The sequence below is a fragment of the Ailuropoda melanoleuca genome, chromosome 6 (assembly GCF_002007445.2).
Source record: "Ailuropoda melanoleuca isolate Jingjing chromosome 6, ASM200744v2, whole genome shotgun sequence".
Classification (NCBI taxonomy): domain Eukaryota; kingdom Metazoa; phylum Chordata; class Mammalia; order Carnivora; family Ursidae; genus Ailuropoda; species Ailuropoda melanoleuca.
This window is the reverse complement of record NC_048223.1, coordinates 116,515,635-116,526,279: the sequence shown is the minus strand read 5'-3', so window position 1 is coordinate 116,526,279 and position 10,645 is coordinate 116,515,635. Positions and strand designations below refer to the sequence as shown.

General features: G+C 56.0%; 1 protein-coding gene across 2 annotated transcripts; it reads right to left on the bottom strand.

Moving 5' to 3' along the window:
* Window positions 1–502: 502 nt before the first annotated feature.
* EMX2 (empty spiracles homeobox 2) lies at window positions 503–7,495 on the bottom strand. Of its 2 annotated transcripts, XM_011222814.3 has the most exons (3): window positions 6,399–7,495; window positions 4,225–4,409; window positions 503–1,999 (listed from the first exon to the last, which is right to left on the bottom strand). In XM_011222814.3, the coding sequence occupies exons 1-3, from the start codon at window positions 6,802–6,804 to the stop codon at window positions 1,832–1,834; spliced, it is 759 nt and encodes a 252-aa protein (XP_011221116.2). In that variant the 5' UTR covers window positions 6,805–7,495; the 3' UTR covers window positions 503–1,831. The 2 variants fall into 2 exon arrangements, with proteins under 2 accessions (XP_011221116.2, XP_034519231.1); XM_034663340.1 differs by lacking the exon at window positions 4,225–4,409 and having other exon boundaries at window positions 1,896–1,999; window positions 6,399–7,417.
* Window positions 7,496–10,645: the final 3,150 nt, after the last annotated feature.

Here is a 10,645-nt window from a genome sequence, read left to right as displayed (position 1 = left end):
AGGGAGGGAGGAAGTAAGGGAAGAGAAGGAAGGGGGTGGGGGGAGGAGCTTGTACTTTGGGGTTTGAAGTCAGAAGCACAGTTTAAAAGTCCCAGGATTCTGATTCTACTAAGTGTTTCCTGCAATCCTAGGGGAATATTCTTCAATGCGTAACTATAGTCTGGATTAAAACAACAACAACAACAACTAGAAGTTAAAAAGAAGTAAGCATTTTTTAACCTGAAATTCAAACCAAAGTCCCTCAGGGAGCCTTGCAATGGGCAAAAGTCTGGTTGGGAAACTTTCCTCCCAACCCTTTTCTGAAGGACTTAAGTTTTCCTAATCCTCTCCCTTTTCCACCCTCATCTCTCTTTAAAATGCCCAAGAATCCATCAGTCTGGCCCTTTTGTGGGTGAGGAGCCTGGGTTTCTTGGGCCTCATTGGAGAAGGACCACACTCAAATTATAGATACTTAAAAAAAAAAAAAACTCACTTCAATTTCTCAAAACAACTACTCTGAGGGCATATTGATAAATCTTTATTGACAAAATATTGACATTGACATACTTCTTGGAAGTATATAGTGTGTTAGAATTCTAACAAATTAACACAAAACACAAAAATATTTACATTCTGGTATAGAAGACATTAAGGAAGCATTTGTCACTCTCTTTAGTAAGTCTATGATCTTGGAATAGAAACTCAGTGCTTGAAAACTTGCCGCCATGTCCTTGGCCACACTTAACATCATCCCCGCTAACTACAGTCCTTCAGTTTTTGAAATAGATAGATTTAAAGTTTGGGAATGGCCTTACAGTGAATGGTTGAATTCGGCCAATCTCTCCAACCACCGAAAGGAGTTTACTTCGTGGTTTTAAGCCTTCGGGATGTTAGGAAAGGGAATGTTCAAGAAATAGAATCAATTTAGGGTTTTTCTTTCCCAGCACAAGTCCTGACTCCTCTTGTGGGCACCCTCCCCAGCCACCCCCAGCCCCCCATCCTGCTCCCCATTTCTCTGTAAGAGGACCACTATCGCTGAGCCTACTTCATTTACCTTTCACAATCACTTTGACGTCAGAAGGTATCAAAAAGTGTTTACAGACTGCACATTTCTCGAAAAAAAAATCAAAATAAAAAGCACACAGAACCTGTCTTTAAAAGGAAAATAAAATTACAATTCATTTTCTGTCTTTAGACACCATTCGCCCAACAACTGCTACATGCAATTCAAGTTTTTGAACAGGTGTGGGATGGGGCTGGATATGGAATTTCGATTGCTAGTATTACTAATTATTTTTAAAGATTGGGGGGAAACTCTGCGAAGTGCAAAAGAAAAAGTCCTGTGCCTGGTTGGGGTTTTCTTTTACCATCATTATTATTATCATTATTATTTTTTTTTAAATCAGGACTGCGATAAACGGAATACCTGCCAATCATCTTGTCTCGCTGGGTTGGCGTTTGACTGACAGCTTCCCTTGTTCAGAGCGCCTTCGGCTGTGCCACATTTGGATCTCTCTCTCTCTCTCACTCTCTCTTTCTCTCTCTCACTCTCTCTTTCTCTCTCTCGCTCTCTCACTCAGCTGCCTCTTTAGACAAGGGTTGCATGTTGATCAAGAAGCCTGCGTCCTCGGCCATCTCCGCGCAGCCTGGGATCAGGACCCTGCGCCCTCGCTGCCCAAAGTCCTCGACGCGCCGCCGCTCTCTCTGACTCCCTCTTCCTCTTCTCGGTGAATGTGTGTGTGTGGTTTGTTTTTGTTTTGTAGGTTTTTTTTTTTCTTCTTCTTCTACCCCTCCTCTCCCTGTCTCTGTTTTGCTCCGTGGTGTCCGTTTCTGTGGGGTTCGGTTCGTGTTTTTAATCATCTGAGGTCACGTCTATTTCCTCGGGACTCGCCTGCTTGGTGGCGATTCTCCACCGGTTAATATGGTGCGTCCCTTTTTTCTTTTGTTGCGAATCTGAGCCTTCTTCCTCCAGCTTCTGTCTTTTGAACTTCGTCCTTCGGTTCTGAAACCATACTTTTACCTGCGGACGAGATGCAGAGGGGACGCGTTAGTACCTCTTCAGCGCCCTCCTGCCGCTTCCTCCTCCGTGTGGCGCCTGCAAGAGCCCAGTCCCCCAGCTGCGCATCCGAAGGGCGGGCCTCCCCAAGGCCTCCCTTCTGGGATCCGAGCTCCTAGTGCTGTCAGCTAGGAAGCCTTGCTCCCTGCCTTTCTGGGCCCCGGCGGGGCGCTTCCCCCAGGCTAGATGGTCCAGAGGGCACAGTGCCCCTGCGCGCGCCTGGTCCTGAAGGGGACACCCACCTCCTGCTGAGAGCAAAAGCCTCGCAAACCCTGGGAAACCCCTACACCAATAATTAGTAAGGTAAAATAAAAAGACAAGTCTCTGCCTCCCTCTACCTAGCCAGTGCAGGGAAGACCTTATTCCCGGCCGGCTCTGGCAGCTTTCTTGTGCAAGGCCCAATGTGCTTTCTATTTTGTCTGTTTCCGCAGCATTGCCTAAATATAGTGCTTCCTCTGCAAAGCCTCGGCCCTGGGTAGGCAGTCAGGATTTGCCTGAGCTTCCTCTTCCTTGCCCAGGACTCTTGCAGGTGAGCACGAGTTGGGGGGCGGGGGAGTACTGGAGGAAGCCTGGGGGATGGTGGGATGCAGAGGCCTGGGGACCAGCCCAGCTGTACCATTCCAGCTAGGAAAAGAAGCTCAAAAGTGAAAGCTTCTGAAAGACCTTGGGATAAGGAGGAAGTGAGAGAGAAACTAAGAAAGAAGAGAGGAGAAGAGGTGGAACTCCCTCCCCTCCCTCCTCCAGACCAGCCCCAGGACCCACCAGCCCCCAGCTCGTAACCTGGTCACATCACCTCCCATCAGAGCGGGGCTGGCTGCCGCATCTCCCCAGAGCAGCTGCTAGAGGTCCGGGGAGCAACGATGTAGGGCTGGACTGCAATCCCCATCACCTCCCTGGGGGAGCTGGGCAGTGGGTCCCCTTCGGCCACCATGCGAGAAGCCAACATTGTCCCAGCTTCTCAGCAGTGCGGTACAGTGAGGGAAAAGCTGGTGAGGGCACCTCCCCTGCCCCCAGGCCTGTCCCTTCCCGAAAGCAGCAGCCCAGGCCCCTGAAGCCCGCCCCACTCCCTCCTTTTAGAAGGCCGGCCCAGGTCCCGGCTTGCTCTCCCCAATGCCCCAGTCCCCCAAAGTGCCCCATGAAAAAGCCGAGCTGGAACAAGGCTGAGTTTAATTTGCTTTGAGTTTGCTAATTGAGGAGGAGGACGGTTCATTTCTCCCCGGCGCTCGCCCAAGGCGCGCGTCGGTGCGCTCGGGGCTTGACACGCACACAAAGACTCCAGGCAGCGTGGGCAGCGAGGCGGACAAAGACCACCGCGGCCTCGGCTATCCAGGAGAAATCAGCCGGGCCGCGCCTTGTGCCGGGCCCCGCACCAACCCGCGAGGCCCTCTTCGGTTTTGTCCAGGGGGACGTTTTAAAAACAAAAGCCTCGACCTCTTTGCGCCTCCTAGAAAAAGTGTTGCAACTTAATCTGCCCCAAAATGTTACTGTTTGCCGGGAACTTTGACCTCGCCCTGCGGCTTCAAGTACAGTAGTGCCTACTGTAGCCCTAAGCGCCCTCCCTGACCCCAGCAGGCCGGAGCCAGGCCCGCCTCCAAGCCCTGCTGCGCCGCAAGGGTCTGTCCCCCGAGGCAGCCCTTCTCTGCAGCCTTCCAGCTCCATTTCACTATTTAGGGACGCACCTAGGATGTCTGGCCTCTGCCTTCTGATTCTCGGATCCCCTCAAGGGGAGTTAACTGGAGCCGTAGATGTGAACCTTGGGTCTGCAGTAGCACAGAACTCATTTAACCCACTCCCAGACATCTCCAGACTCGAGGTTCATGCATCCCCCACCCCTGCCCCCCACCCTTCTGCGCTCTCCTTCTCCAGGTGCCCAGCTGAGTCCCCAGACTCTAACCGAAAGTCTCACCAAAAGTGCACAGGTGTCTTAACCAGAAACTGTAAGTCATGCCCAGCCAGACCGGAGGGAGCTATTCAGCCGGTCTCCCCAAAGCCTGGGGTGGGTCGGCCCTTACAGCCCCTTGCTGGAGCCCAAGGAAGCCAGGCACCTCAAAACTTATACGTTCTGAACCCAAGTGTGGAACCAGCTCCAGCACTCTTTGCCAAAGGCCCTCTCGGAGCTCCACACTTGTGTGCTAGCTGCGGGGGGCCAGAGATGTGGGGTGGGGTCCCCGGGTGCACGCCTCGCTCACCTGAGTTTCCGTGAGGCTGAGGCTGTGTGCCAGCTGCTTCCTCTCGGCGCCCACCACGTAGTGGTTCTTCTCGAAGGCGTGTTCCAGCCTCAGAAGCTGGGACGGGGAAAAGGCGGTTCGGATCCGCTTCGGCTTTCGGGCCAGCGCGTTGTGCAAAAGGAAGCTCTCCGGGCTTGTGTCGTTCCCTGCCAGGGACATAGCAGAAGTCCCGTTAGAAGGGACCGTCCTGGCCGGCCGGGCCGCACGCTTCTCCCGAGCCGGGCTGGCGGGGCACAACGCTCATGGCCTTTGCGCAGCTGGTGCGGATCGGCCCCTGGGGACCCGGGACCCTCCAGAGGTGCGCAAAAGGGACGCCGGCCCAGCCGCCTGCCCAGAATACCGAGCCTGTACCCGTGCAGCACCCACCCAGAAGCTGTCCCGGCGGGAAAATTCCCCAGGCTCCTGACCTCAGCGGGCTTCGCAGCCGCCGTGGCGCCACGGGCCTCACCATCTCCGGGCCCGGGAGCCCGGGGGCAGAGGAGGGGCAGCAGAGCCAGGCCCCGGGGTTCACGCCCAAGACCCAGGGAAAGTTTGTATTTTTTCTAACCTTGGGCAACTTTAACCCCCGGGATGGAGAGGCGGCGGGCCACTATCCAGAGTTTTCTTGGGAACTCAGTTTTGAATGATTTAAGTCTCTTCCCCTCCGGGACAGTGCAGAGGCCGGGAGTGTGGCTGTGGCCCGGCAGGAACCGAAATTTCGCAGGAGGGTGCTCCGGGTTTCCGCAGCCACTGCCTCCCGAGGACCCGGCTTCCGCACTGCCCCGCTCCAGAGAACTAGAAGACGCAAGAGAAGGGATCGAAACCCAGGGGCTGCCGAGTTTCGGGCGTCCTATGGGACTGTCCGCGGTCCCAGAAGATCCCGGCTACTTAGGGCCTGGTGGAGGCACCAAGAGCGTAGCTGGCAGAGAATGAGGAAAGGAGCCATAAACTGCGAGCAAAGCCAGAGTAGTTTCGGGCTCATTCAGGACGGTGGGAAATCGATTCACTAAAAACCCAAACAAAGAAAAACAAACTGACAGTTTAGGCGAGAATGGGGGCAAATCCGGTCCCGGAATTAGGATGAAAGGTTGTTTTTGTTTTGTTTTGTTTGTAATTGGGGGTGGTGGTGGCATCTATCGGATTCTAGGCTCTGGCAGGAACGCGAAGGGTTAACGAATGGACAAGCCGCCGAGTATTGATCGGCTGTCGCGGGAGGTAGGTCTTTTCCCCCAGCTCCCACCACTAAACTAATTACTCGTCCGCTTTTCTGGAGTTTTAACTTTCCTCCTACCCCCACCCAGAGAAAAAAAGCAAACAAATAAAAAAAAAAATAGCAAGAAGGGAAAACACTCAAACAGATCTTTTCGTCCAGCCTATCTCCTGAAACGGTTCATTTCTTTTAAAACAAAAACAAAAACCAGACCGAACCCGCCTCCCGCCGCGGGCGCTCTGCCCCTGATTCTGAGCAGGTCTTGCCGAGAGTGCCGAGCCTCGGAGGTTACTACCCGCGAGGGTTCCAGGCTCCTTCCCAGGCCTCAAAAAAAAAAAGAAAAAAAAAAAAAAGAGGAAAAGAAAAGAAAAAGAAAGAAAGAAAAGAAAGGAAAAACAAACCCCCAGGCTTCGCTTCGCTCTGGGGGTGCGAGGGTCTCCTTGCCGCCCGAAGAGGGTAGGAAACTGAGAAGTCGCGGGGCTAGGCTTGAAGGGGCAAAGAGTGGGTGGCGAACAGGGTCTCTTACGCAGTCGAAGGCGAACCTGGCGGCCGGGCCGTGGCCGTGCCCCTCGGAGCTAGGGCAACAAGGGCACCGCGGAGGAGACGGAGAGCCTGGGTACCCCGCGGGCTCCGGGACTCCTTGGCGGCGGGCGCTCTGGGAAGGCTGTCCCAGCCTGTCTCCACCCGAGAGCACTCGGGGACAACTTCTCCGTTTGCGCTCCTCTCTAAGGGGTCCAGCGGCCCCAGGCCAGCTCCCAAAGCGGCCGCAGCTTCGAAGACTGGGGACCAACACCATGCCCGGTCCCTCGCCGCCCAGTTTCCGAACCGAGCGCGCGGGCCCACGAGCTGGAGGCACTTCCTCCCAGGCCTTCCCAAGCGCCCACCCGGCGCAGGCCGAAGACGGGACAGGACGCGGCGCGCCGCAGCCCCGCGACGTGGCACGTACCTTGGAAGCGGTGGCCCAGATATCGGTAGCGGTGGATGAGCCAGGGGTAGAAGGTAGACGGGTCCCGCTGCTGCGAGGCGAAGAGGGGGTGTGGCGAGTGCGAGGAGGGCAGGGGGTGGGCGGCCAGCGCGTGCGGCGGCGGCACTGGGTGCACGGGCACCGCGGGGTTGGGCGGGTGCGAGACCGCCTCGGCGAACACCAAGTCCGGGTTGGAGTAGACGCCCCTGCCGGCGGCGGCGGCGGCGGCCGAGTGGAAGCCGTTGAGGAACGGGTTTATGGGGCTGGAGTTGGCGTAGCTGAGCGCCGCGGGACGGATGGGGTCCTCAGAGCGCGAGGCGGGCAGGGGACTGTCCTTGGCCACCAGCGACTCGATGGTGAAGCAGCGCTTGGGCGCCGGCTGGAACATGCTGCGCCGAGGAGCGGGCGCCCGAGGCTCCCGGCTCCCGGCGACCGCGGCACGCTGCCTCCGCCGCCCGCTGCCCGCGGCGAGGACGGACGAGAATTGGGGACTTGTTTGTTTGGGGTGGGGGTGGGGGGAGGAAAGGAAGAAAGAAAGGAAAGGAAAAGGAAAGGAGGGGGGAGGGGGAGGGAGAGGCAACGCCGAGGATCCCGAGAATCTTGCACCAAACGCGCCCAACCTGGAGAGAGGGGGAAGAATCCTTCCAGAAGAATTTGCAGGCGTGGATTGGGGTAATTTTTTTTCTTTTTTTTTTCTTTCTTTCTTTTTTTTTTTTTTTTTTTTTTTTTTTTTTTTTTTTTTTTTTTTTTTTTTGGCGAGATGGCGTGGGGGTATCGGAGTTAGAGGCAGGGAGGAGGGGGGAAGTTTCTCGGGGGAGGCAAAAAAAAAGTTTTCTCTCCTCTGCAAAAGGCGGGCAGGGCGCCCTAAGTCCAAGGACAATCCATGGAAGTGTTCGCTTCTTCACAAGTTGTGCAAACGATTTGTTAGTTCATGAGCCTAATTAGTGCGGGGATCACATAAACAGCTTCCTCCGAAGCCTGGTAAATGGCTTGATGATTGGTCGCTATTACTCGCCCTGAGGTGGAAGGGGGGAGACTCTTTAAAGTGCGTCAGAGAGAGGCGAGCGCCGGGAACCCGGAGGCCTGGATCCCGGCCGAGTGTGGAACGGAGTCGGCGCCGCTGCCTCGGCCGAGCCTCCTGCGCCCGCCAGGCCCCCGGCCTCGCCGCGCCTTCGCCCCGCGCTCCAAGCTCACTCGCTCCCGCGGCGCCCGCTGTGGCTTCTCCTCCTCCTCTTTCGCCTCCTCCTCTTCCTTCGGCCTCCTCTCCTTCTCCTCCTCCTCCTCCTCCTCCTCTTCCTCCTTCTTCTCCTCCTCCTCTTCCTCCTCCTCCTCTTTCCCCACCTCCTCCCCTTCTGCCACCGCCTCCTCCTTCACCACCACCACTCCCTCCGGGGCACCCCGGTCCCTGCAGAGTCCCCGGGCCGCGCCGCCTCTGCTGCGGCCCCCTGGATCCCGAGCTGGTGGGACAGACGGACAGACGGACACGCAGATCCCTCGCGCCCAGCTCTCGGCAGCTGCTGACCCCCGTGGCCCCGCGTCCGGGAAGCTGGGCTCGCCCCCGGAGCACCGCGAGGGTAAGCAGGCAGGGATGGATTCCGGGCGAGGGCTAACGGAGCCGTTCGGTTACATCAGTCCCCACCCCCAGCAGAACTCCAGGCGGTTTCCCAGGTGAGGATGGAGCCTGGGCTGGGGGTGGGGGGGTCCTCCAACCACGCGTAGCGTCGAAGTCCCGGGGTCGCTGCGTTCGCGATTCTTGACCCGATTTGTTCGTTTGCAAGTTGAGATAAAGCCAACGACCCTGCCCAGGCGACGGGCTTCCCACCAGCCCCACAGGCTCCCAGATTTTTCTCTCTTGGGAGGGTGCTCACCTCCTTCCCCCAAACCTTTCCTAAGGGTAATATCTGGGACCAGGGGGTCCAAGGTCAGGGGAAAGGCGACGTGGTATTACTGTTATTGTTACGCTGTCGTTATGACTTGCGTTAGTTGTGTCATTATTATTATTGCTGCTGTTGTTGTTTTATTATTATTATTATTTCTATTATTATTCCGCCATCTGTCCTCCCAGGGGCGGGTTGCTGTGCAGGGCTTGCAACTAGGGACTGCAGATCGCGTCTCCGGTCCTAGGCCGTGTCCGCATTTTCGAGCTCGCCTTCGGTTTTGGGATGATTTTAGGGCCGAGTTCCCTCGTCCCCATTGGCTCACGCAGCGGCATAATTATGATCACATCCCCCAGGCTGCTGGCGCTGCTCTCTGTTTATTGGTGGTTAAAGATCTATTATCTATTCATCAGCCGCTTCTTTTTTCCTTTTTTTTCCCCCTTCTTGCCAATTGCATTCTTCTAAAGTGAAGTACCAGCAGGTATTTTGCACGTTTACAATTAATGAGAAAAAAAATTTGGCATCCTTTAAATCTATTACTTAGAGGCCCATGCCATTTCTCTTAAGGAGGAAGAAATGCCTGCGTTTGGTGACTAGGTTGCCGTGAGACCCGAGAAAAGTCGATTGGGAGGGGGGAGAAGAGCAAAGTCCTGAGAGCCAGATTGCTTCCACCACCAGCTTCATCAGTGGAGGGTCTGGGTCTTTGGACACACTCCCCTGCTTGCCCAACTACCCACCTCCCTGCCCTGGGGGTCTCCCCTGACCCTCTCTGGTTTCATCTGATGTATTTTTATATTCAAGTCAATTTCTCGACTTCTTTATTCCGGGCATAATTTGCTTTGGGGTGGGGAGGGGAAGCCCTTTAGGAAAACCCTCCAGGCAAGAGAGGAGGTTAGAGGTGTGTTTTCTGGGGTTGGCTGGGTACCTGACCTTAGCTAAGAGAGATCATCTGTGCCTCACCCCCCCAACTTTCCCAGAGCACGCATGCATATACACACTCACACACAAGACAGGTGTGGGCTTTGGCTTTGCCCTCATGCCCGGAGAAGCCTGACCCTGTCTCAAGCTTCAGACCTCTGACGCCAGCTCTGGGCTGGGGTGTTGCCTGGGTTTTCACCCTTCCCAGGTTCTTGTGGTCTTGCTTTGCAGCATTCCCCCTCCCCCCCCCATCCTTTTCCCCGAGGCCCAAGGATACAGGGTGTTCAGTCCAGCCTCTTGTGGTGGGGTGCATTTGGAGACGCACCTCCCTGTGGCCTGAACTACCGACCTCCAGAAATAACTGTCTCCAGTTCAGAAATCCCTCCCTCCTTTAAGCTGTAGGGACACTAGCCCCACCGTGCCCAGGCTGGCAGGGAACCTGAAGCCACCCGGAAAGGGGGTTGGCTGTGGCCAGCAAGCCTGGGGTGGAGGTAGACGTCAGACCTCCATTTCCAAAGCCAGAAAGAAACACCCAATTTAGGTGGGCTTAGCTCATGGTTCCTGGAACCAGAGGGAGAGGTCCTCCTTCTCCTTGGAAGCCTCTCCAGAAAGGATGGAGGGGCAAAATTAGGGGTACTAGAAGCCCTGCCATGGCTGCAGGGTGGAGAATGACCATTCATTTCCCAGTATTAGTGATCTTGGCTGGGGGCATGAGAGTAGATGACCTTGAGGGCAAAGGGGATACAGTTAGCATCTGGGAGGTAGAATGAGGCCCGCCATGGTGTCTAAAGTGTAAGGGTGTTTGACCTTTTTTAAAAGTCAGGGGCTGGGCGCTAAAGTGTTGTTGGTACTCCCTTAAACCCTTTCGTACCTTTGGCTAGGAGCCTCTAGGGTGCCCAAGGGAGTGAGCGACAGTCTGGAGCCCAGATCCCCTCCTCTTCCTGCCAGAGGCAGGAACGTTTGGCCAGGGCAAAGGGCCCAGCTTGTTCAGAGCCTTGTCTACCTTCCTGCAATATCATCTGTAGGGCACCCGCCTCTTGCAAAGTGCCCGGAGGTTTGCCCCCAGGTCTCTGGTGGCCGGCAGATGGGCAAGGGTGAGGGAGCAGCAGGGTCCGTTTCCTCTGCCCCAAGCACTGGGAGCCCAAAGTCTTGCTCAGGCCTGCGCAAGGGAAAAACGGGTTTGGGCCACGCAGAAGCCCTGGAAGCCAGATAATCTATGCTAATTCATGCAGCTCCGGACCTGAGGAACTCGGGAAGGTTCGAACTGCCACCCCCACAAGGGACGTGCGGGAGAATTAACTAGGACAGTAACTCATTAACCAGACTGGTGGGTGAGCCTCACCAGGGCACTGGGCAGTCTGGTCTGGACTCGGACCCTGGGCCAATTCTACCTCTGCTCCTCGCACCTCGCACCTCGAGGCTGCCCCTCACTTT

Bases quoted from the DNA above. Each gene is read 5' to 3' on its own strand.
- EMX2 (XM_011222814.3), bottom strand. From the start codon at position 6,804: ATGTTCCAGCCGGCGCCCAAGCGCTGCTTCACCATCGAGTCGCTGGTG. The intron at 4,410-6,398 runs GTACGTGCCACG...TGTCCCTGGCAG, and splicing joins TCTGGGCCACCGCTTCCAAG to GGAACGACACAAGCCCGGAG. The intron at 2,000-4,224 runs GTGAGCGAGGCG...TCTCGTCCGCAG, and splicing joins TCAGCCTCACGGAAACTCAG to GTAAAAGTATGGTTTCAGAA.